Genomic DNA, 27,665 nt, shown 5'->3' on the forward strand with positions numbered 1-27,665 from the left:
TTAACTAAATTGAGTTAAGTTAATGATTTAGAAAGTTAATTTGATTTTGTTGAAAGTTATATGAACGAAAAACTGATTCAATTACAAGTTATGTTACGATTAAATTGATTTAAAAATTAATTTTGAAAAGCATAATTCATATTAAATTAAAAATTCAAGTTTTTAAAGCTAGATTACTCAAAACAGGTATAATACGGATCATCAAAGAAATTTAATATTTCATTTGTGAATTAAGTTTATATGAAATAACAAAGAAATATTGTTTTTTATGTTGCAATATATTTTTCCTTAAAAAGTTATTAACTTTTTAATTTCGATATTTGTAACTTTTTAATTAATTACTGCTAATACTAATTTAATTAATTACTACCAACTACCTTAATCCTTTATAATTTTTCTAAAATTATGTAAAATGTTCATATTGTTTTAAGAACGCAGTTATATACAATAATAAATAGAAGTAGATTTAGCTATGTGAATAACACGAGAAATAAAAAAAATACCATTTTTCGATTGAAGCAGATCTTATTAAATTTTATAATTGTGTCGCATGAATCTTTGTGTTATATAATACTTTTATATCAATTATTAAATACATTTTTCAGTCTTGTAGATTGCGTGCCGATATGGATTGTCGGACTTGAAACACAATCGTAGACTGAAAGCTAAAAATAACATCTAAAATTATAATTTGATTGTCAGATTCAATATATAATGATGCTTCAAGCATCTCAATATCGTATCGTATCAGCACGCAGTCTACAGAACTGAAAAATGCGTTTATTAATTGATATGAAAATATTATTAAGCGCGAAGATCCGTTTCGATGTAATTATATAAATTATAAAATTGATAAGATAACAAGTCGAACATTCCGTCCGCACGTAACTAGGCAGCGAATTTCGATTCTCCCGGCTCGAATGTTCACACCACGTTCCACGTTGCCCGCCCTCGTTCGTTCGCCGCGTGGATACGCGGGGGATACGTGCGCCGGGACACCCTCGCGTACGGCACCCCCGGCCCTCGCGCTGACTCGCGGCGCAAACGGGGACCGCGTTTAAAGGCGAAAGGCGTTCGTGGGCGCCGCGCGCGGCACGCGATCCCGCCACCCGCGGTGGGATCCCCAGGAACAAAACGGAGCAGAAGCGTCGCGACGCCGATCCGTCGACGGCGCCTCAGTGAAGTCCGGCCGTCCGTGGCGAACGCAAGCGACCGCACCCCCGCTGTTAGGGCCGCCGTCGAGAGAAGCCCTGAGGAAACCGTACCGCCGCCAACCGTCGTCCCTCCTACGATCGCCGGACGAGAGCGCTTTGCTTCCAGCACCAGCGCCTTTGCGAAGAAGCATCGCCAGTTTGAACATCGACGAGACACGCTTCGAAGATGCCGCGGGTGAGTTGCGCCGATTTTCTTTTATTTTCAGATCAATTTTGGATCATTTCGAGTTAAGTACTAATATAAAATTAATTATTATAATGACATATTAATATTTTACAATTATGATATGATATTAAGACGCTGGCGGCATCATTGTACTAAAACTGACAAATTAATTGAAGACATTATTTTTAGCTTCAATTTACGATTGCGTTTTAAGTTCGACACGCAATCTACACAACTGAAAAATGTATTTAATATTTAATACAAAAATATTCAAGTGCAGTATATCGTAGTTATTACAATTATTTCCTATTAGTTCTCTTAACCATTAACTCAGTTGCAATAACTATAATATAGTTTATTTAATTATATATTATAGTTCTATTAACAAAGCTCGAATGGTTGTTCCCTTAAAGTTGCCACCTCTACAATTTTTTTTTCCCAAGTATACTTCATATTGTAATAAATATTTGCTTTTATGTATAAAAAGTTAGATTTCAATTAGCGGAGAGAAATCGTTCACTCTTTTGATATTTAAAAAAATTGCACATCCTTCATGAAGCAAGTAAAAATAGTTTTACCTCTTTATGATTATGCACTGCGTATATTTTTAATAGCAGTGCGTCGTTGATATTTATCACAACGTAGCATTTTTATTGCTAGAGAGTTTTTATATAGACTAAACTGCCTGATCCGAAGACGATTGAACCCCCGCATGGATTCCCGATGCCTAATTACATACGCCACTCTTATCGTGCAATTGATCGGCGAAGTCTTCAAACAAGCGGTTAGTCCTGCAATGTTCAGTTAAGCGTTCGCTGAGAGCGTAGAAATGAAATCGTTAGTAACATCGCTTAACTAGTTCCACGCCAGCGAGAGTTGATTGACTCCTTTCATTATTTCGAACCGCACAAACACTAGTGGTGTGAAGTGATCCTATTACTGCCCGATTCTCTCACGTATTCTACTGGGATATGAGCGTAAAATCTAATTACAAAACTTACAATTTTTTAACTGAAAACAATTACACATTTCTTTGTTGTCTACTATTCGAAATAGTTTATCGCGCATGATGTGAAGAATGATTCCTATTTTTATTATTCGTTCCAAAAATACACGAATGTGAAAGGATATCATAATATCCTTCACGTGGATATAATAATATAAACGAAGATAAAAATTTCTGCTTAAAGTGTAGTTGGTATTTGAAATTTCTTCAAAAAATTGAACAATTTCTTCTTAAATAGAAAAGTATATTGCAATAAACACAGCTACATAGAAACGTTTCAATTCTTCTTGCTACGAAAAGCAGATTAGACTTGAAGTATGATAGATGTTAGCATCCGGAATTTCTTCAAAGGAAAACTAAACAATGACTACGTTTACACGGTCCAATTTACTCCAAAGTTATAATATCGATGTTATAAAACTGCCAATCATAAGTATTCCTCTGAAAAATAAACTGCCTGTAATTGGCTAGTTTCTAACTTCAGCGTAAACGTGTAAACGTAATCGATTTCTTCCCAAATAGAAAAGTATGTTGCAATCGACAGACGTTACACTGAGAAAAATTGTAATTCTACTGCTAATGCCCATTTCCATCAATGTAGATTAACTTTAATCTGAGTTTAATATATTCTTTTTTTTTCTAAGTTTTAAAATTAGAAAAGGATGAAGAGTAAATTAAACCGAGATCAAAGTTAATCTACATTGATAAAAATGGACATAAGAAAAGCAATTACTTAATTTACTTTTTTTTTCTTTTAGCACAAATAACGGTTACCTTCAACAAAGAATATTTTCTTGATAATTGTTTTAAACTACACTCGTTACAAATTTTGGAAAAAAATTTTTTTTTTATTATGTAGTAAAAAAAAAGAATTTACATTTTCGAGGAATATCATAAAATTTTATTTAAAAAAGTCAGAACAATAAGCAAATCGAATTTTTGTTTTAACTTAATATTCTTAATTAAAATATTAAATTACTAGGATTTATAATACACTTCGAACAATTTGATGCTTACGATAATTAACTTATGACAGACTTGCGAATGTAAACCCATAAAATACAATTAGTAACTTATATAATCAAAGTAATTTAAAGTATGCATTTTTCTGTACGAACACAAACATTTATTTTAAATAAAAATTACTTGCTTCAAGTAATATCAATAGTGTATTTTAAGACCATTATCAAGAAAATGTTCATTGAAAATATTCTAAAGATAATCTTTTATTTTTTACTGAAACGAGAGAAGAAAAGCAAAATTGAGTAATCGCTTTTCTTATCATTAAAATGATATTTTTCGGCGTGATATTTTTATTAATAAAAATTGCTTGTCATTTCACTTTCAATTCTGTCTAACGATCCTATGATTTATGTTGGTGCCAATATCCAATATCCAATAAGATATTAGCGTTCGTAAAATGGACAGTGACCACTGGGCAGTTTCACAGAGCATGACGCATTCGAAGGGGAATGTCGACGTAAAATCATAATAATCTATTCATGAACTGGGGTTCATTCTGTCACGTGTCGCAACCTCATTCACCAGTCACATGTCGGCTACGCTACATGTGCTCTCGATACGAAACCATACGTGCTAAGTACACGAGATAAAAACGTTTTTAGAGTCAAAGATCCCACATTTATAGCGCCGAATCGTACAATGCTCTACACGTAAACGCATCCGTTTTCCATCTTTCCTTTTATTGGACAAATAAATTAAATGTCTACGTGCGTCGCGCCGTTTGACGAAGGTCCTTCATTGGGCGATGAATCACATAGGTTTTTTGTGTTATGTTATCATCGATGAGACTGTCGCATTTGCATCATTAATCTTGCGAAGGAACACCGAACCGCGTTTCCATTTTCTGACTGTGATAAGGCAAATGCGCAACATATGTCACGGTTGCGTGTATTTACTTACATGCATATATACTACACGAAATGCAAAGCCGGTTGCGCACTTTTAACACGCGTGCACTGACACACTCGCCGCGGGTGTGAGACGCTCGATCGATACGACATACGCCACGGGGTAAAATATCCTTCGTAACACCGTTTTTCCTCGCGAGACTCCAATAAGTTGGTCTCATTGTGAGAAATTCTTTCGGAATAATGCAGACTTTTATAAACGCCAGATGCATTTTAATTTGAACAGAATCGCAAAAAAAAAACGTTATCACATATCCGTGTTTGCATAATTCCGAAAACGCAGCATTTACAGATCACCGGGCAATGTTCATTACCGTTATATAATTGTATCAACTGCGCTGATGCAACACTCCTTTAATGCGACATTAAAGTTTGATTCCATATAGTGGGTCGTTAAGTATAAAACTTTACACATGTGAATATCAAGATATTCACATGTGTAAAGTTTCATACTTAACGACCCAATATATTGTATATATAAAAAAGATTACACATATATGCACACACATACACACACTAAGAGATAAAATATCTAATCAAAAAATTTTACTTAGCAAAAAAAAAAATATTTACTCGCCGGATGAGTCCCAATAGCTTATTTACTTACAATCAAGTTGAAAATTTCTTAATTAAAATATTTATGTGAGCAAAATAAAGAAGCAATTTTTAATCGAGTAATTTTTTGCAGTTTTAGAAAGTATTTACTGCTAAATTATTTTTATATTCAAGATAATCACAGATTTTTTTAATCCAAGAAAACAATTTATTTAATTGTTAAGTTTAATAATATTAATTTATTTGCATAATCATTATTTAAATGAGAAAAAATGTAAAAATACAAAATTATATACTTGAGATTACACGGCTATTTATTACTTAAAAGTAAATACTTTTAGTTAAACAAAACAAACGCTTGCATCAAAATATATGGTTTTAAGAAAACGTACTTTTTTTCATAAAAAAAAAAAATGTTTCACAGTGTATACAAATATATATATAGAAAGTCGTATAAGTGTGTTTCAAAGTTTATTAAACACACACACGCACGTACGCACATACATCACGGTTGCATCACGGTTGATTAGTTTATATTTTCTTTAAATTGAAGTTAATAATTTATAAAGTCAATTTAGTTCCGTTGCATGCACAAAGACTAAAGCTATAATCAGACTAGAGATCGAGATTGAGATTCGATTAGAATTTGACCAATCAAAGCAAAGTTCTTCAACTTGTGATTGGTTTTCTTTCTTCGGATTGGTTAAATTCCAATTCAATCTCAATCTCAATCTCTAGTCTGTAATTACGGCTTATCTCATTTAAAAGTTGAGCATTAAAATTAAATTAAGTTACATTAAAACTTATTTTGGATAAAAATTATTTATATTAAATTATATCATAATTTTTTTTAATTATTTTAAATAACAAGACAATATGGAACATCATAATACATATGTATGTATGTATGTACACTAAAAAAAAATTTTCTTCCGTTGAAATCATTTTCTTGATTTAAATAAATATCAATATAAAATAAATAATTTTTAAACTTGGGAAATATTTTTTTAATCAAGGGAATGTTAAAATAAAGATATTTATTTAAAAATAAAAAAATCTTTTTTATATAAATTTAATATTTTATTTGTAAATTAAGTTTATAAGAAATAACAAAAAATATTGTTTTTACATAGGAATACACCTTTTCTTTTACACAGGAAATTTTTTAAATTAAAAAAAGTTAATAAATTAAAATTTATGTGTTTTAATAACTAGATAAAATTAAAAATTAACTAAATTAAGAGTTATCTTTTTAACTTTATTTTTATATAATTTTTAAATTTAAAAATTTTCTACTACCTATCCTTGATATACTCATACACATATAATACGATAATATGAAATCACGTTTTCTTTATTTTTAATTTTTTGTTTTCAGTTAACATATTTACATAATATTATTTTAGCACAGCAGACTTCGAATTTTAATCATTGGACATTGACCGGATAATAGTTTCCGTGGGTAAGGCAAAAGCATCTTTTTTTTTCATTTCCTCCAGACTTCACGAGGGAATGATGAAATTGCATTGATAGTACGTAAAATCCGCAAATAAACGGATGACAAAGTGATAAGTTAAAAATCGGAGCCGTTAATAGAAGTGTTTTGAAACGTTATCACAGAAAATCCAAAAGCGGTTATCATAAGGACACTTACTAACGAAATCACGTTTCGCGCATGATACGTCTATAACATATGCAGACAGGCGTTTTCCACAATCTCTCTTATTTTTTCCCTTGGTACGGCGACCAATACGAGCTTGCCATCGGGAAATGTTATCACGGAATAAGTACGAAGATTAGTCCTCTAAGAGAGCGCGTCTCTCGATTTAATAATAATAACCGGTTGATCTCTTAATAAAGTTCGTGACATATATACGATAAGGCGAAACGAGAATTGATGCAGTCTGCACACGATCAAGGGCAACGATAGGCCATCCCTTACGAAACCGCGTGATCGCGAATGTCCGCACGTAGATACGAATTCCCTCACGTTACGCGCGATCGTAGACCATCTCCCTCCCCGTTTGCGTATTTATAATATTATCGAAGATTACTCTCCGTTCGACGACGCTGAAATCCGCGACTTCCGATTCCGTTCCGTGAATTTTCATGCGCAACGAGGCTACGTGGCTTTCGCCAAAAAGAGTTGGGCCTGCGCGTCTTCCTACGTGAAATTTCTCGATATCGCGCTCTCGACTTTGTCCCGTCGCGATGGAAAGGAGAAAGAACAGAAAACAAAAAACCCGAAGAGGAGGGAAAAAAAAAGAGAAAGGAGAACATACCCGGCGCACAGACTCCCCCACATTTTGTTAAAAATCCGTGCACACAGTTCTCCACGGCGTGCTTATCGTCGCGGGACGGAGCGAGATGGCCGGGAGAAAGAGGGAAAAGACGATACCGCGTCTCGCTGACCCACGAAGCCATAGTCTACAAAAACTTACTTGTCAGATAGAGACAGACTCGATCGCTGCGTGCCCCTCAAATGGGGCCTCGTCGACGGAAACTTTGTAAAAAGAGAGAGAGAGAGAGAGAAAGAACGAGAGAGATTCCGTGACAAACTTGGAATTTTTCTTGCGCTCGAACGACCTTCCTGCGGTGGAAGCGGCGGCGACGGCGACGGCGGCGGCGCGGCTATCAACCGGAGCACGTGGACCGCGAGTGATCGGGAGAACTCAAAAACCGATATTTTTGTGCGTTTCTCTCCCGCAAAAAAAAAAATGCTATTGCCTACGAGATACCCGCTATCGTGCGACGCGTAATAAATGAAGACGCCACTCCCAGTCTGGGTCGCCATTGATACCGAAACAAAGTTTTGCACTTTGAGTCAGACATTTCCGCACTTCATTTGTCACTCGTGACAAATACGATTATCTGAAATTATTGCTGATCTCAAAGTCCAATGTTAAATTAAACTACGTTTTGCGCGGCACGTGCGCCTCCAATAAACGGGAATCGGGGGCTAAAAAGGCGGAACGTGTTTTATAATTGTTGCGCGCATTTATGTCGGTCAGCGATAGTGCCGAAAAGAGACGTTCGCCGTGATTTTGCGCGGGAGAAAAAGAAACCGTTATTGCGCAAATTATCCGATTTGCAATGCGATTATTTTTAAGGGCTATGCCCAGTTTGGGTTCCGAGTGAACAATCATGAGTCATATATTAATCAATAGGGGGATACTTAAAAAGTATATAAAACAAGGGGTTTTAATTGCCATATTGAAGTCTGGCAAACGTACGAACCTTATCTATCTTCAGTTTCCTCTTCCTCATCGGAATTCTCTAAAAACTAAACACGCGTCGCTAGCTGATCTTCTTGACACATGGATGTTTTCGTCCAAGTGTTGGGCAATATGGAATATACAATAGTATTGGGCATATGTTGGTGTTGGATCAGTAATACATGATAATACAATACATGTAAGTCATAATAGTGAACTTCAGACGGCTCTAGCACTTAGAAGACTGATTTTATAAGGTCGTGTCAATGGAATTTTTAATCCTCTTTTGATGCTCTACAATCTTGGCCGTGTCTCAATGCTGCTCCCACGCGGGGAGCCCAAATTTCACTAGTAAAACTGGGCATAGTTCTTTAAGAGACTGAAATTATATTGTCCTCAACGCGTCGTGTAAATCGAAACGACCGGTTGTTCCCTCTCGTTTTTCACGGTCTTCCCCGGAGGAGAAATCGGACCTCCCCCTTCGAGGCGAAGCGTTTAACTCGAGCGATGGTACGGCGCGAGCCCGTGTCTAATTTTTGTCTTCCCTACGAAGGGCCTCTAGTATCTGGCATCTGAGCGAATGGGAAGTAGAAGAAGCCCGAGCCGCTGCCAGGCACTGAATGGCACCAATCGATATATGCCCAACTTGGTCCGCCAGGATATCACCGGCGAATACACCGCGCCGGGCTCGAGTCTTCCCGTGTACGAAGACGCTCCCTCTGTCTGACTTTAAGTTGTCACGACGACTTAAATGTGCCGCGTGAACCGGCGACACGCTATAGTTTCCATTGGATAACGTCACCCTTGCCTGGACTTTACCCTGCTGGTCGTAGACTAAATGAATTCTCTGCGTGATCGTAGATCGTAGCTTTCGAGGCGTTCACTAACCTGGCGCTAACCTTAATCGCACGTCATTCTTTTATCGTAATTACGGTTTGCGTCATGGAAAGATGTGTGAACGCGTATCGGCACAGATATTTTTTTCAATTGCTCACGATCGAGTTTCCAAATCAAAGTTCTTTTATGAAACGACGCATAAAATCTGTTGAACCCTCGACGATTGTCAGGGACCGTTTTAGACCCTATTAAAATTTATGGTATCCCGTGACGAACTAAATGAACCGATGGTTTACTGCCAAACTCTTTAAAACGATATTGGAGTCTCGAAGGGTGAAGCAATCGATTTTATGAGTAAATCTGGCGGTGTATAATTTCGCGGTAATAATACTTATTTTAAAGATATATTCTTTATTTATAAGATATTTCTATTAAATCTATATATTTCAATTTTTTCCAGCACGGGTGTCGACACTGTCGGCAAGTTTTTTTCTGTAGAGTCAGGTAATAAATATTTTAAGCTTTGCAGCAAGGTTTGAAAAATCTCAAGTTTAAAAAAAAAATCAGTTCAATGGTTTTTCTGCATTTTTTAGGGATTTTATATTTTGTTATAGTCCATTAATAATTAATAAAATTCGCTATTCAATTAATAATTCTGTTATGAATTAATTTTGATTAAGTATTATTTATTTATATTATTTTTGTTTATTAGTTTAACTTATTAATTTTAACTTAAATAATAATAATTATTATTATTAACTATTAATAATAATTTTAATTTTAATATAATGGACGCATATGTATAAGGGATATTTTATGCCAAATTGATCTTTGGACCCATTTTTCGTTCAATTTTCTGACAAATAATTAAAAAAAAGATTTTATCATGTATGAAGTCTTAAAATATTTGTGTTTCGTATGGTAGATTTTTTATAAATTTGCCTAAAAAAATAAAAATAACTATAATTAATATTTAAAAAAATATAGAAAAAAATAAATTAAATTAAACAATTGTTCTTAGTTCTTTAAAAAAATAGAAAAAATGATTTTACTGGTTGGGATTTTTATAGGGTTTTTAAATGAGTTTCTTTTTAAATAGATCCAATTTGATAAAACCCAATGGATTTTAATGAATTGGAATCTCGTAAAACCGTGCTTTGCAAGCCACGAGGATATTATATAAAAATTTATATTTATAACAAATTTTCACAAATTTTTTTTATAGGTAAAGTTCAAAATATAATAATAATCGCACGTTTATTGTAATCCATTAACTTCTTGATATAGACTTTAAGTGTCCCTAAATCAAAATACCCATTTTTTTGTTCACATTTCAAAACAATTACAATGTCAATTACAATCTTAAATAAATACACATGAAAAGAAAAATTTTGCTGAGATGTCTAAAAAAATTAGCTACAGATCTGAAAATAATTTCGTTAGATCATCAAAATAATTATGTCAGATATTCAAGCTAGTTAATAGAATGTCAAAACTTTTTACATTGCTCACCATGCTTGAGCTTCTACATAATTATATTCTGAAGATCCAACAAAATTATTTTTAGATCTGCCCGATCGGATTGTACGGGTAGATCTCGCAATGTATGATTTCGCGGCACATCCCAGCGGCCATTTATTCGCGCGATCGTACGGTTACTAGCACCCCATGAGAACTCAGCACCTGGACTAATAACTGCCACGAGATAAACCGCAGGTCCGATTCAACCATGCATCAACACCACACCGCCAGGAATATATACGTTTAAAACTACTGTGATCACTATAAAATGAACGTCTGTCTTGACAAACGCAATATTATCTAATCGTTGACAGCGATCATTGTCGAAAACTAGTTCTTGCATTCTCGTTATATACCATATTTTGATATATTATATTTAATATTATATTTTTAATTAGAACCGTCACGACAGCATGATGAAATTAATCAGTTTAATACGAAACATGTGATAAATTATTTTCTATTTTATTTGTGCAGAATAATACTAATTTTGTGAATTTTATTCTCCAGTTTATCTCTGCATTACAATACTATATATACGGGCGTATATATAGTAGGTAAAGAAAAAAGGTTAGATATTATCTCGGTGCATCTCATCCCAATATGTAACGAGATAAAATACGTCGTACGACAGAGACGAAACACAGAAAATATTTAGAACTTCTACTCCGCCAATTTGTTTCGTCTTCGTATCACGATAACGGCGTGTTTTGATAGCAAAGACCGCCTCCGTGCTGCAATCAATCAACAAGCTGACCTATCGTAACTATAAATGTGTTGAATCGCATATCGGCGGTCGCGGTTCAGCTATTAGGAGCTGATATCGATCTACAAGCAAAAAAATTTAACTGGACGCATGCGGATTAATCCTGCTGTTTTATCAGCTTAATTAGGTTTCCGTCAAAGTATCTCACAAATGAGAAAACAATTCTACAGTTAGGGCAATTGCGACGATAAACTCGGGCGCATGAATTCGCGAAAATATCAATTACACAATTCTCCGAAAAAGATAGGTGCATCAAATACGTAAAAAACATTAAAAATAATATTTAGAAGATTGCTTTCTCGCAAATGAAATTTTCGATTAAAGATGTTTTGGCTATACAAGAGCTAAAAGTTGCCAAAATTTAAAAACCGAAAAAAGACTTCTTAAAGACTTCTTAATTAGAATTATTTTTTTTTCTATTTCCCTGAATGCTCGAATTTTGACCTTGAAACCAAAAAGCAAACAACGAAAAATTTGATTTATAATGATTTTTGCAGCGAAAATGTTTGGCTACAGTTTTAGATAAATAACTTCTTAACGCATCAGTAGATTCAAATAAATATTTTTCTTTACGAATATTTATTAAAGTTTCATTAATATACGTAAAAAATTTAATTTAAGCCGTAGTGCTACTTCATCTTTTTAAAAAAATTACCAAATGTGATTTTATATAATAATCAATAGCAAACCAAAAATTAAACAACTTTTAAACCAATAAAAAAAATATGCTTAAATTTTACATAATTCAAACGTAATAATAGGACAATCTATAAAATTGTTAAATTTCTGATAATAAATACTTTGAAATGTGATACATATATCCTTAAAATCGAGATATGATACAGTGCTTAATTATTTAAATTAATCGAAAGATGTTATATGTGTATTGCAGCCAGTTTCGAAAGGACCTCCTCAATTATCGGCACGGGGACAGATGGAGAGGCGGCGGCCACCGTTCCTCAGAGCTTCTGCCAAAACCAAGGAGGTGAGAAAAAAAAATATAAAAAGTATCGTAAATGTGTGTGTGTTTTATGTAAAAATTAAAAAAAAAATTTGTTTAAGAAAAACTTTTCTTGAATCATTATATGAAATAGGGGAGAATAGGCTTCCCTCTTTCTCTTTTAGAATGTAATTACATTAATTAAAAAACAATTTTATTATGTTTGTCTCATTATATGTTTAGTTACATATTATTATAAACATTAATATATAGGTATTAAAAAAATATGTACTCTCAACTTCGACAATAAAAAATAGAACAGTATACATGCGCGCAACAATGATTATTGTAATTTAGAATTATTTGTAAATCATAAAGCAAAATTAGTTTGCATTTAATTTATAATAAAATTTCTTTTTAATAAATTTGTATAACGGGTGCTAATAAAACTTCAATGCGCGCAACTATCACGATGAAACACCTCGTTACGCCAATGAATGTGACGTCACCGTTACCACGACAACTCGTAATAAACAATAAACAGAATTCTAACCAAGATGCACATGACTTCATGTGCGCTCGCGACACGTGCTACTCTATTTTGTTTATTGCATTATTTATATAAATTATTTTTACATTATATTAGTTATTTATGTTAGCATTTATGTATATTATATTAAAAATGATTATTCATAACTTCACATTAAGATAAAACATCTTATCTTGATTGTGAAAAATAATTTTGAATAAAAATCCACAATAAAGGAAATACATTTTTTAATAACAGTATGTTTTATTTTATACGCATACAGTTCCTCTCCCTTATGTTGTTTTCTTTCATATTGATATATCAAATTAGTGAAAAATAGGATTCAATGACTCGATAGGAGAGTGTGACATAACGGTTTCTTTAATGGAATCAAAATAGAATCCCGAGTCTCCGTAACGTGAAGTGCAGTAGAAAATTATGCATTTACAGACGGAACGAAGCAGTAAGATGGATTCTGCACGCAGCGGGGGTGCCATAGAAGAACAAGGTAGTGATGAAGATCTGTCGCCAGACGCTCTAGTTAGGCAAAATTATGAGCTCCGTCATCGCTTGGAAGAGGAGACTGCGAGTTACAAGAGACGTTTGGACACATATCGGCAAGCTCAGCAGCATCAAGCTGCCCTCGTCTCACGGTTACAAGCTAAAGCAAGTATCATTGATGTTTCTTGTTCGATACAGAACTAATTGACGCGCGCACTGTAGGATTCGCCGGCAACAAGCAAATAACAATTGAAGGTGTGCTTTAGGTTCTGCAGTATAAACAGAGGTGTTCGGAACTGGAGAATCAGATGGCAGAGACGATTCCGTGCGATACTATTAAACCGACAGCGACAGCCACAGTGTCCTCCACCACCGTGCTAGAGGCTGCCCATCAGACACTTCGGGATATACGAGAGGAACAAATTCACGACTTGGATACTGCATTGAAAAAGCTTGGAGAAGAACGACGAAAGTACGTAGAAATAACACAGATCGATGACGGTGCTGGTGAAAATATAGTTAGTTGAAACGAAAAATATTAATGAAACGATTTATTCATAGGATTTATTTATAAAAAGTATTACTTTTGAAATAAAAATATTTTGTGTAATAAATATAAAAAAGTAAATGTTAAATAAATTTTCTCTATTTTCTTTCGTTGATTTACTATTTTCTATTTCTTAAGAATGCAAAATAGAAAATAGTAAGAGTAAAATAATTACCTAGCTGCCTTGATAATCAATAACAAGTGAATATATTTTAAAACATGTTTCTAGAAGAATGAGTTACGTCTATACATCCATGAAACATGTACTGTTTTCTATTTTAGAGGAAACTTATTTATATATTGATTTATATGTAAAATACTACATAAAATACTTTTTCAAATAGTAGTTCTTTTTTTTATAGATACATCCTTTAAATAAATATTTCTATTGAATCTATTTCAATTTTTTTCCAGCACCAATCGGTGGTCGACAAGCTTTTTCTGTAAAACCAGATAATAAATATTTTAAACTTTACAAGTAAGAAGATATAACATAAAAGTTTATATTTATGATAAACTGCAAAATTTCTTTATTGACAAAATTCAAAATACGTACTAAAAAAAATTTATTTTCAAATAAATATTTTTCTACATTTCCTTCATACAAAAAAAAAATCTTAAGTTTAAAAATAAATTATCTTGTACTAATTAATATTTGTTTAAATCAAAGGAAATGATTTGATCAAAAGAAACTTTTTTTCAGCGTAATACTAATAAAATATAACAATAATCACACCAATCGTAATTTATTGACTCTAGATATAGATTTCAAGCATTCCTAAATCAAGTTAGATACATGTGTATGAAAAGAAGGATTTTTGCTGAAATATCTGAGAATTTAGCAGACAAAGCTAAAAATGATTTTATTAAACTGTCAAAATATTTATGTCAGATGTTCAAGCTGGTTGCTAGAATGTCAAAACTTTACAGTATTGCTTATCATGCTTGAGCGTCCTACAAAATTATTTTGATGGTCCAACGAAATTATTTTTAGTATCTGTATCTAGCTACATTTTTAGATATTTTGGCAAAATGATCCTGTTCGTACATAGTATTACGTTGTATTTTTCAAAGAAGCCTCCTCTTTTCTGTTACAGATGTGAAGAACTTATACAACTAAATGCAACGATTAAAGATCAACTCGAAGAGTCTCATCAAACAAACGAGGCACTAACCAACGATTTGCAAAAATTAAGTAACGATTGGGATATACTGAGAGAAGAATTGGCTATTAAGGAAGAAGAATGGAAAGAAGAAGAACACGCATTCAATGAATATTACATCTCTGAGCATAATCGATTACTGAACCTGTGGCGCGACGTTGTTTCCGTTAAAAGACTCTTTGCAGAAATGAAATCTACTACAGAAAGAGATTTGTCCAAACTGCGAAACGAAATTATTTCATCGTCTAATGAAATGACATCGGCGTGCAATAGTGCGAATTTCACTATGAAGCTTCAAGCAACTACGGGCCAATCCACAGTAAGATCATTCTATAATTATATGCTAATTCAGGGTGTTTACTCAAATTTTGTAAAAGAATTCCCTGAGAATTTCCAAAATTTCCCAAGAAACTTTAATCAAAATTCCATATAGGATAAGATTAGAGAATGTTTTAATTCTTTTATGCAACTTTGAAATAAATTTATTTAATTGTACTTTTTCATATTTTTAATCATACAATCACAAAGAAAAGTCACTTAAATTTTAAATATTAAATTTGAGGTAGTAAGAAGAAATAAGATGAATTAAACATAACGACACATAACGATCTGTTAATGTCACTAGTGAATTTGACGATCTGTATAGTGTGGAAGCAGAGTGTTAAACAAATTTAATAGGAATTTGAAAGGATTAAACACACAATACTAATTTAGAGCGACGTATTACCTTCCAAGTCACTAATTAATTTACAAAAATTCATGGATTATACGAGAATATACGTGGATATACATGCTATATTTATTGCTAGTTGATCGCCGACAATTTATATTATAAAAAAAATAAACTAACAATTTTGTCAGAAAGATATGAATTTAAATTAAAAAAAATATTTTAGCGCATTTAAAAATTAACTTATTGTTAGTTAAATTTTAAGACAGGAAAAAACAAAGACACATCCTTGCTAAACTGACAAATATCTTTCACAATTAACTTATATATTATAATTAATAACTTGGAAAGTTATAATTATAAATCACTGCAATAATTTAAACATTGCAAATAATTGTAGAATTAATAAAATTCTGTAAAAATCTACGATTTTTAAAGATAAAAAATTTTATGAAAATTCCAGATTTTCCCAGTTTTTCCCGCTGGTAAACACCTGTAATTATACATAATCCATTTTTCATTAAAATTTTCCATTGCCTTTACATCTTATTTTCTATTTAGCCATTTTCCCAGAAAATGGAAGAGGAACAAGCTGTGGCCATCCTGAAAACAGAGATTACCGCGCTCAAGCAACAGAATGTTGCCAATCAACATGAAATTCGTACCAAAGACGACCGGATAGACCAACTTATTCGAGAAATTCGTAATTTAGTAAGCGTCAGTGTACTTCAAATTTAATCTACATCAAGATCTCGTTTCGACAGCGTGCTTTTTCCGTATGTGTAGGAAGAAAGATGTAGCGTTTCCGAGGCGGCAGTGAGCCAGACCATGCGTATGCAGGAAGACATCGAGGTGCTGGAATCCGCGTTACGGGATGTCGCGCATGCCGTGATTCAGGACGCCGAGAGCCGGGACGCCGACGTTAAACAGACACCTACGCACATCCACCTGCCGTCCAGCGGACTGATCCAGCAGAGATCGCCCAAGAGGAGCACGCGAAGCAGCACTATACCGGCGTTTGCCGAAAGTACAATAAGCGCGGTACGAGCAGCTCTGCAGAAGTATCAGTTAACGATACGCGAATTACAGGTACGCGACATCTTGTAAAAATAAAAATAAAAAAAGGTTTTACAGTGCTCGCAGCTTATTTATGAATTTTTCACGTTAGATTAAATCACAAACGAGCAAGGATCAGATTCTATCGATGCGCAAGCAGTGTGACACCGCGGAGGAAAATGCTCATACGTTAAATACGAGGGTTGCGGAACTGATCTCTCAGTTGGATGCGTGCCGTTCGCAATGCGCACAACTGGATCAAGAGAAGGACATGCTGCAGAAGAGTCTCGACACTGTGAAAGTGGAGAAAAATGCATTGGATAAGAATAAAATAGAACTCAATAGCACGGTAAGATCCAAAATATCAATTGATCTTTCTTATACTTAAAAGAGAAGTTTAATTTCAAGATATTAAAATAGTTTATTTATGTCTCCGGGTTTTAAATACTTAAAAATGTTTTAGTTTCAAATAGCGTTTAGGATTTAAAACACTAAAATCTTTAACACGTGTTTTGAGAAATGTCGTATATATCATTAAAATTAAAACATTTTTAAGTATTTAAAAACAGAAATAAAAAACATTTTAATATTAAAAAAATTTTAATACCTTAATACTTTAAAAATTAAATACTGTTTTCGGAATGTATACGCTTATTGTTTATAGCTTAATGGAATTTATATTACAGATGGAGGCTCTTAAAAACAATTACGAGAAACTTCAGAAGACCAATAATAAATTGCAAAAACTGTGCGACAACTTGGAAGATGAAAAGTTATATTTACAAAATGAGCTTGGTAGAATATCGGAGGACGCTGATTTAAAGTAAATACATTAACTGTATTTTGTGCACCGCAATCTACTTCAATTCTGTTACAAATTATTACACATACAGGATGATTATTAATGGAATGTCCCCACTTTTTACCATAGGAGCCCGATTTACCGACGGATACGTATTTCTAACATATTATTATATTAGAAATTACAAATGCGTGCTCCTATGGTAAAAAGTGGGGACATTCATTAATAATCACTCTGTATATTCTTCTTACACAACACTTTCCAGAGAATTAAGTTTACGATCGGAGGAAGATAGATGCAGTAAAATGAGAGAAGAGATCCTGACATTGCGAGAAGATCTTAGCAAAACTCATCTTGCCAAGGACATGTTGGAACAGCAGAAGTTAGAAACCGATGGATTAATTTCTCAAATCGAAAAGAGCAAAGGTACCTTTCGTGTTCCTACTGACAAGTGCTAGACCTTAATTGTAGCTTTTCAAAGTATTATATAAACGTCTCACGCGAATAATTTATTAGGCGATCTTGAGTTGGAGCTGGAACGTATACTATTGGAGAAGTCAGATGTACAGGAAATTTTAATTAAAATAGAGGCGATGTGCTCCAATCACGAGCAGGATAAGCAAAGATTGCAAGAAGAATTGAAAAAAGTAACGTCTAACATTGTCACCAATAATACAGGCGTGATACTAACTACAGATTTATTATAGATGACAGACGAGAAAAATAAGCTCGAGAAAAATAAGCTTGCGAGTCAGTGCATCGATCAACAAGGGGATCTGAATTCGTTGAGAAAGGAATTGCTGCAGGCCGAGCAGACTCGGCTCGACGTGGAGTCCGAGAAGGTTACGTTGAACGAGAAGATTAAATTTCTGGAGATAGAAAAGGAGAAGGTGGAAATGGAGTTGGGTCAAGTGACTCGCGAGCGCAGCGATTTGAGCAATCAACTGTCAGTCTTAGCGCGAAAAAAGGAAACGTTAAACGAGGAGCTCATGAGACTTCGGCAAAGATTAGAGCAGGCCAACGAAATGAATGCGCGAATTAACAGAAACTTGAAAGATCTTGTGAAAGATAATGAGGAGAAACAGGCAAGGGCAATACCAACTAATTAATATCATATTATACATATCAATCATATTATACATATATAATTTACATTATATAAAACTGTAAAGCAATTTTCTTGTTTGTGCACAGGTACTCTTAGAAACAAATGAGAAGGAGTTCCAAAGGTTGCAAGAGCAGCTTGCGTCAATGCGCACTGAGAAAGAAATACTAGAAGGAGTGCTATTTGATACACAGACCAATTTAGAAACTACACACATCAGGAAAACCCAGTTGGAGAAGGAGCAAAAGGAGATGTTAATAAAACAGGAAAGCTTGAAGGGACAGGTGACGCGACTAACGAAAGAGCTGGAGAATAGCGAGAAACGTGCGCAAGATACCAAACAATCGCTTACGCAACAGAGCGGCGAACAGATCGCAGAATTTCAACAAATTATATCCAACATGAAGAGACAATCGGAAGATAGTATAAAAAAGATAAACGACGAGAAGGTATTTGATCCATTATTTGTAGAATTATTTGAATGAATCTTTGACTGTCTAAACCGCATGTTATTTCTATTGCGCTTTGTCCATTCTTTTCGTTTGTCTTTAGGAACAAGTGAGAATAAGTTTAGAGAAACGATTGCAACAGTCTCTGTTGCAAGTGGAGGGAGAGAAAAACGAAGAAATCAATCAACTGCAACAGCGAATAGAGGAGCTGCAGCAACACATAGAGAATTTATGTAAGCAGCACGAGGAAGCGCTTCTCAGAGCCGAGAATGATAAACAACAGGCACTTTTAATAGGTGAGTCAATCGAATATTCTTAATTAAATCTTAATTGATTCTTTTAATTCTCAGCTCGCACTTCAAAAAAGTCCCCAGTTGCTCGCACTCGGATATTCTAACAGAGAAAAAAAAATTAACATCGAATCGATAATTCATTGTTTTATATAAGTATAAGCAAGAATTTATTATATAATCTTAAAAGCAAATGGTGTCTGTTTAAGATTATAAATTCTTCCAAGATTTTATACTCTTGAAACAACGAATTGTTGATTTGAAACCAAATTTTTTTTTTTGTAAACCCGGCGTTTTCTCTCTTGTTTATATTTTGAATCGTAATATATCAATTTTAACTAATTTTTTTCAAATCGATTGTTTAAGGACAAAAAAAGAATTTTTCGGTGCAAAAGTCTGAAAAGTCATAATAAAAAAAAATTTGACAACAAGTAAAAGATGATTGCAAAAAAATACGAAAAAGATAAATTTTTTTCAAAGTCAATTTGTATTTTTGATAAAAATGAATGAAAAAAAGTTTTATTAGTGATGAATCAACAGCTAATGAGTTGAACTTTAAGAAACCGAAGACAATCCGTGGTTTATATTATACATTATTATATATTTAAATATATTTGAATTTGTTACAGCTCATCACGATCAACAGGCTTTAATCGAAAAGATTGACACCATTATGCGCGAATTAGAGGAAGAAAAGAACACCTTGGAACGTGTTAAAAGAGAGGCCGCAGCGCGCGCCGATCAAGAACGCAACAATACGAATCAACTGCGCGACGAATTGAATCGTCTGAAGACAAAGCTGGACGAGACAAAGTTGAAGGCGAGCGAGGAGAAGATGAAGCTCGACTTAAAGATAGAGGAGCTCTGGAAGGAACGAGAGTCCACGCAACGAGAAGTCGAAGAGTTGCAAGTTCAACTGCACATGACGGAGGATAAAGTAGATGGACTGCAAAATCAGTTGCACGATACTATTAGAAAACTCAAAGACGGTAATAAACTCTCTTCCCATTTCTCAATTCTCGTAGTTATCTTAATCAATTTATTATATTTTATCGCAGCTGACAACGTGAACGAGACAATGCGTAAAGAGTTAGTGGACGTGCGAAGACAATTAGCGGATACGAAGTATGAAAAGGAAAAGTACAACAACAGTAACAAGGAGTTGCGGGAACACGTTAAGCAAATTGAGAGCGAAAGAAGGGAACAAGGAAGAACGTTGGAGGAGTTGTATCAAAAGATAGCAAGTCGGTATTATTTTTTCTTGCTATAGACGCGTTTGGCGATTCAGAATAGGTACTAAAATGTCAGTGTTTAGCGTTGGAAGACGCGAAAGCGGCCATGGACGTCGAGAGGACGCGTCTGCAAGCGCAAGTACGCGACATGGAACGCGAAGCGTTGCAACTGCAGCAGCAACTTCGCTTCACGCAGGACGAGCTGCAGAAATGCCACGAGAACAATGCCCAGGCACAAAACGAGGAGAAGGAACTGCAGGCCAGATTGGCTAACGAGATCGAGGAGCGAGAGCGAATACAGCTGCAGTTGCATCAAGTGAAGAAACAGGTGAAGAAACGCGCGAATCCTATAATTCGGTTCCAGTCGATATTGTGGCTGCATTACGATACGTACTGTCAACACACATTTCTTGTTTCGAAAATCTTTACTCTTAAAATGTTAAAAATTGAAATAAAATTTTATAATTCACTTTGTATTATATCAAGAAAAATATATTCTCATTATTTATCAATAATTTTCGTGGATTTAGATGAAAAAATATTAAACAGAAAATAACAATATCTTTAAACCAAAGAGTTTGAATTTTTCGAGGGGAAATTCACAGCCGGCATTGGTGTACAAAATTTCGGCAGTGGACTGCCGAAAAAAGTAAGCAGTGACCTATAATATTGACGGCATTGTCGTCAGTGGTTGGGGAGTGGTGAGCTCACTTCAGAGTCGGTTTTTCGATCATGGGGTTGAGCACAAAAATTTTTGAATACTTCGGGAAAGCTTTAGAATTCTTGTGCAGGCATTGGCGTATGATAATGGGCACGCGGTAGTGTTCATAATTGCATGGCATTGCCTTAATTTTAATATAGGATTGACGGCATTGTAGGCATTGACTAACAATAAGCATTGTCGGCAGTGTACAAAAATGTCGGCAGTGTTTTACAGCAATGCCAAAAATCGGCATTGGTGTACAAAATTTTGGGTTGTGAATTCCCCCTCGGAATTTTTTAATACCATTATTATCGAAACAATCAAACTATGTTCTTTAAATAAATTTAATATATATATATATATATATATATATATATATATATATATATATGTATATATACATTTACAATCTATACTAAAATAAAAAAAATAATATATATTTTATGCTAAAATTTAAAAGTATTAAATTCTTTAAAAAAGATTAAATTATATATGAGCAAAATTTATCATTATTTCATATATGGATAAGTAAGAACATAAAATTTTTTTTAAAGAATTTGAAAATCTTAAAAAGCGATATAATTTGCTTACATAAAGAAATTTGTAGTTTTATAAAAAAAATTCTTATTATTCAATAATATTTTAAAATTTTCATAAATTGAGAAGAAACAATATCGAAAATATAGAACGTAACAATCTTTAAAGCAAGGAATTAAAATTTTTTAAAATATTATTGAATAATAAGAATTTTTTTTTATAAAACTACAAATTTCTTTATGTAAGCAAATTATATCTCTTTAAGATTTTCAAATTTATTATTATCAAAACATTGACTTTTACGTCTGTGTTACTTTGATTTTCTTCAGTGACTCTTTCAGTTGCTCCTTTAGCTAAATTTTAAATAAACTATTATATTACTGAAATAAAAACATATTTTGCTGAAAAGTAAGATTATAAAATTCTTTAAAAAAAATTAAATTATATCATTGTTTCATATAAGCAATAATATAATTTCTTGCTTATATATAAAATAATAATTATTAAATAGAATATACTAGTTACAAATCTATAATTCACGTATATCACGGATTTTCAGTACTAGCAGTGAATTTTGGAACACAGTCTGTAAATCTTGTTATCATAGGTAGTCGACTTGGACAACAGTTTGGAAGTTACACGACAAGAGCTAGGAAAGCTACGCGCGCGAGCGGATGAAGAAGATGAGAGATGGCGTGCCCGGGAACAAGAGTTGCTGGTACGGCTCGAGGATAGCCGCTGTCGCGAAAGAAAATTGGAAGATCAGAAACATAATCTGGAAGTTTGCTTGGCCGACGCCACGCAGCAGCTTCAAGAGCTGAAGGTATTTTCAAGGAGAGGCGCTCGCGTTCGGTTTGCATAAAATTAAGAGTGTATGTCTACTCTCAGGCGCGCCTTGGAGGCTCCGAAGGCAGAGTGAGAGCTCTCGATGCGCAACTGTCGCAATTAGAAATTGCTAAGAAGGAAGTGGAGCAAAAATTGAGCAGTGTAGGCTCCACCCTACGCCGTATTGCCGGTATCCAAATGGACGGAAGCGTGAACATGCCGTTCAAATTGATGAGCCCTTCGAGAAGATGGAGTCCAGCGCGTGGTAATAAAATCGTTCTTATTTCAATCTACAACAATATGATATTATCTCACGGTACATAAGTGCAATTAATATAACATATTTCAATCAAGCACAAGATCACGGTGACACTAGCAGAGATATCATACTAGATGTTGATCCTGAAGCCGTTAGGAAAGGAGTACGATCGCTTATGCAACAAGTTGCTCAAATTGAACGAGAAAGAGTATGTTCAAATCACATACTGATTTTAATATGACATAACATATAATTCATATAATCTATTGTATAAAATTCATTTTATAAAATCAATGATAATTTAATTTTAGGACGATTACAAAACAGAACTGTGTAGCTTCAAGAAGCAACTGAAGGAGTCTCAAGAAAATCAAAGCAACACAGATGTGAAAGTCAACAGCCTCCTGGCTAATATTCGGACGCTTCAGGAAGAGAGGAAATCTATAGAGGCAAAACTAACACAAACGCAGACTAGCTATCAAGCACAGGTACATCTTGTTTTCTAACCACGTGTCTTGTGTTCCTAGGAAAAATTAATATCTTTTATGTATTTTCAGTTGGACGCGTTCCAACAAAAGACGGAGGAATGCGAGCAACTGTGTGAAAAACTTACCACCTTGGAGCTAAAGATAAGTGCGGAATCGGACGAGAAATTACAGTACGAGGTACAATCTAGCAGGCATATTCTCACGATTATTACGTATAATCTTTCAGTGTATACAGCTTTGCATTTTTTTTTAAGGATAAACTAGAAAAACTGAAACAAGAATTGAATAGATTGGAAACGGAAAAGCGTAATCTTCAGAAAGAGGTCCGTCACAGCGACTCTCGCGCAACAGAGATGGAACTGCACCGAATGTCCTTAGACGGCGATCTCCAAAGACTGCAAATGATGCTGCAAGAAAAAGAAGCGCATAATCAAGTAAGGTGGCAACACTTACGATTGCACAAAGTATTTTAATTGCCCACAGCAATTTTGAGAAGAGCGTCATAATCGAGTCGGTGTCAATGCATGTTGTGACAATCTACGAAAACAGTGGCTCGTATTGTCAACTCACTTTTATCGATGAAAGTGAAATGAGTTGAGAATATGGACCAATGTGCTTTGAGAGTTTTTGGAATTTAAACGCAAATACTGTTTTTCCTTTAGAAATTACAAGACCGCTTTGACACGCAAAGCCGTACCATGGCAGGTTTAGAGGAACGTTGCGCTTCGTTAAAGTCTACTATAGAGCAATTAAAACTGTCGTTAGAGAAGGCGTCCGCTACGGAAAGCGAACTCAAGAGTGAAATAAGTTTGTTGCAACACAATGTAATGGAGATTACCACTTCCTCTCAAAGTGACAATGAAAAACTCAAGCAGGTAAGAGTCTGTGATAAAGATTCTTTTCTCCAAACCACAAAATTGACACATGCATATGTTTCTTTTCATTTCAGCTGCAGAAACAACTTTCGAATGCCGAAAATGATCGTAGAATATTATCCGAACGCCTGGAAACGGTTCAGAACACGTTGAGCAATTTGAAACATACCAATCAATCTCTGATTGATCAAAATTCACGGCTGCAGAATGAACTAGCCAATAATGAAGTACAACGATCAGCTTTGGAGTCGCAATTAAGATTGTCCACATGGCCACCGGAAAGCAACGCGACCAAAGACGAAGAAGTCTTACGACAGTTGCAAACTGCTCAAAGAGAAAGAAGCGAGATGAGAGGAAAAGTAGAGGCTCTCAACGATAAAGTAAGGGCGTTTTACAGACAGACGTATTGAAAGAATGAAAAACACGGTAAATGTAAATTGAACTTCCTATTATTTACGAAATATGTTTTCTTGGTAGGTGAAGCTGTTAGAAGCTGACAAACGTAACTTAGAGCGTCAGATCACCGCAGGCAAGACCAGTGCTCGAAGCAAGAGTTACGAACGTCCGGAGAAGGCGCATATAGAACTCCTGGGTACCAGTTACAGCATCGACAGTTTGGAGCACGAAAATAGAGAATTGAGATTGAAGGTACGCAAATTGGAGACCCAACTAGCGGAGAAGGAGGCCGAGCTGATACGCGTGAAATCCACTTACATCCATTCCTCTCATTCGTTATTGGACACGAGTCGAGATAGAGGCGGAGAATTGGAACGGATTCGAGCCGCGCAACTGCAAGCCGAGAAATTATTAGAGGCGAGAGAGCAGAGCCATCGTCAGCAAGTATCACGTTTGGAAAACCAGGTATATATTTTATATATTTTATATGCTGTTTAAAATCGAAAGTAACAGCGTAGTTTAAAAAAAAATGTATTTAAAGATTAGAAAATGTATTTGAAATCATGATGTTCATCACTAAGATCTTGCTGCGATCTTTCCTTGATTTAAATTGTATTATACAAATCGCAGTCTTAGACTAATTTTTTAATCATCCTAATTGTCTGTTAATGATTATATAATATACTTTACATGTTCATGTTTCTCTAATGAAACATATAACACGGCGTGTACATTCAAAAAAAATAAGTGTTCAATTATAAGATATTAAAATATTTTATTTTTGTCTCCATTTTTTATATACTTAAAAATGTCTTTTACTTTGAGTGATGGTTTAGCTTTAAAACACTAAAGCTGTTTTAGATTTACACATTTTAGTATTTTAAATCTAAACAATTATAAAATTAAAACCTTTCTAAGAATTTATTTAAAAAAAACGTAGAAATAAAACATTTTAATATCTTAAAATCAAAGTTGAATAAATTAATATATTTTTTAACTAAATTAAGTTAAAATTGCTGGTTTATAAAATTAATTTAATTAAGTTAAAAGTTACATGAACAAAACACTCTCTAAAAATTATTTTTAATGTTTTGAGAGATATCCTATACATTTTTAAGATTAAATTAACCTATATTAAATTAAAAGTTAATTTTGAACAGCATTTGTATTAAATTAGAAATTTGTGATTTGTGATTTTAAAATTAGATTACTCAAAATAATTATATTATGGATCATCAAATTTTCAATATTTTATTTGTAAATTAAGTTTATACAAAATAATAAAGAAATATTGTTTTTATGTATTTTTTTCTTTTACAACTTTTTCTTTTCAGATAAATTTTTAACTTGGAAAAAAAAGTTAATAAATTAAAGTTTCTGTTTCAAAAATAAAAACTTAAAAATTACTTTTTAACTTAATTATTTAAACTTTTAACTTTTCAACTAGTTGTTACTCAACCCTGCTTAAAATTGAACACTTCTTTTATTAATGTATACATCCAATATTATATTTACTGATATCTACTGCCCATAAATTCACAATGAGTAAAACGAACATTTTGTTTCCTCGCAGATACAATTATTGCGGGAACAGCTCAATCAAGAGATAAAGCGCAGACAACTGTACGTTTTACGAAGCTCGCGAGCCGGTAGAGAAATGCAACAATTGCGACAAGCATTGGGCGACTCCTTGAGAACCGTGGCGCAGGATCCGTCGCTGGATGCGGTATTATTGGAACACGAAGCCCGTAAATTGGACTCTACCCTGACGAGTAGCGCTAGCTTACCACCGTCATTAGCTTTACCCGCTCCGCCGACTTACAGATCCAGCACTCCGTCGCAACTCAAGTAATGCAACAAGTAATCGCGGACTGAATTTTCTCTGAAAACTGCCAGTATATATTACGTATCAAGCATAGTACTTATATATTTTAAGTGTAGTACTTGTATACTGTGCTTAGATATTGGTATCAGTATATGGGTACTTGTAAGTTATATTTCTCTCGAGGAGTACAATTAACTCTCGCGTATGTAGAAATATTGTTCAGCGAGCGCTGCAGCATTGCATAACCGAAGTCATTTACAGAAAGTATGCGTCGAACTATCGCGATGAATTCGTAGCGCTTCTTGGGTGTATCTTATGATTGGGACAATCGCGGATTTTTCGACGACTATATTTCATTTGATATACGATTTTTACATCGAACATATTGAATTTTTAAGGATTTTACTTTATACGAATTTTATGCTTCCAATGATTAACGTTGCATGAGAGATCCAGACATATTTCATACAGTTTATTAAATACGCGTGGGATATGTCAAGGTTTTTGTGATATATGCGTATATTTAACAAGAATACTTAGCTAAATTAATAGTAATATTTGCAACTTTGTTTCACTACCTCGATTCTTATCTATCGACTATGAAGAAATTGTTGCAAGTCAGTTAATATCCAGTAATTAGTAAACACAAAAATCATCCCATTATAATCCATTTATCTAAAAAAAGACTATATTAATTAATATGTTAAGAATATATTAATATATTATAAATTATTATTTAACAAAATCCTGATGAAGATTTTAACAACGAATATTAACATAAATCAAGTATATATACTAGTCTATGAAATGCTAGTCCACGAGTTCATCCGTCCATCGTTGCTGACCAAGCTAAACTTGCGAATTTATTTATTTTAGATATTGATACATTCATTTTGTGACAGATAATCGAAGGAACATGTCGAGGGAATGAAGCGTGTACACTGAAAAAAGAGTTTGGTAATGGATATTAAACTTTGATGAAATAATTTCAATTAAATGATAATATAATATATTATAATATTTGGCAATATTTAATAAGTCAAATATTTAATTTTATTAAACAAACATTTAATTTAATTTGTTCAGGTTCTACCAATAGTAGATAAAAATTATTGAAATTTAAAAGCTGTAGGCTTCTTAGATTTTATCTTTTTCTTCCAATCAACGACTAAAAATTTTAATGCCCGAATTTTGACCCTGAAACTACCCATATAGCAAAGAACATTTCAGTAATATTGTAGCAAAATTGTAACATTTCAATA

At 33.8% G+C, this 27,665-nt stretch overlaps 1 protein-coding gene across 1 annotated transcript; it reads left to right on the forward strand.

Annotated features, from left to right (window-relative positions):
* The first annotated feature begins 1,125 nt into the window (after positions 1-1,125).
* Positions 1,126-27,239, forward strand: LOC105203419 (rootletin). Its single transcript, XM_011172211.3, has 27 exons — positions 1,126-1,389; positions 12,104-12,196; positions 13,131-13,346; positions 13,448-13,653; positions 14,826-15,210; positions 16,123-16,272; positions 16,348-16,650; positions 16,730-16,966; positions 17,304-17,440; positions 17,685-17,845; positions 17,936-18,066; positions 18,127-18,504; positions 18,614-18,973; positions 19,077-19,269; positions 19,893-20,252; positions 20,322-20,507; positions 20,579-20,823; positions 22,343-22,558; positions 22,624-22,825; positions 22,915-23,027; positions 23,131-23,307; positions 23,377-23,484; positions 23,562-23,741; positions 23,970-24,182; positions 24,257-24,562; positions 24,660-25,043; positions 26,152-27,239. Exons 1-27 carry the CDS (start codon positions 1,381-1,383, stop codon positions 26,428-26,430), a joined length of 5,928 nt encoding a protein of 1,975 aa, XP_011170513.3. The 5' UTR covers positions 1,126-1,380; the 3' UTR covers positions 26,431-27,239.
* Positions 27,240-27,665: the final 426 nt, after the last annotated feature.

This window comes from Solenopsis invicta, chromosome 4 (assembly GCF_016802725.1).
Source record: "Solenopsis invicta isolate M01_SB chromosome 4, UNIL_Sinv_3.0, whole genome shotgun sequence".
NCBI classification, from domain to species: Eukaryota; Metazoa; Arthropoda; class Insecta; order Hymenoptera; family Formicidae; genus Solenopsis; species Solenopsis invicta.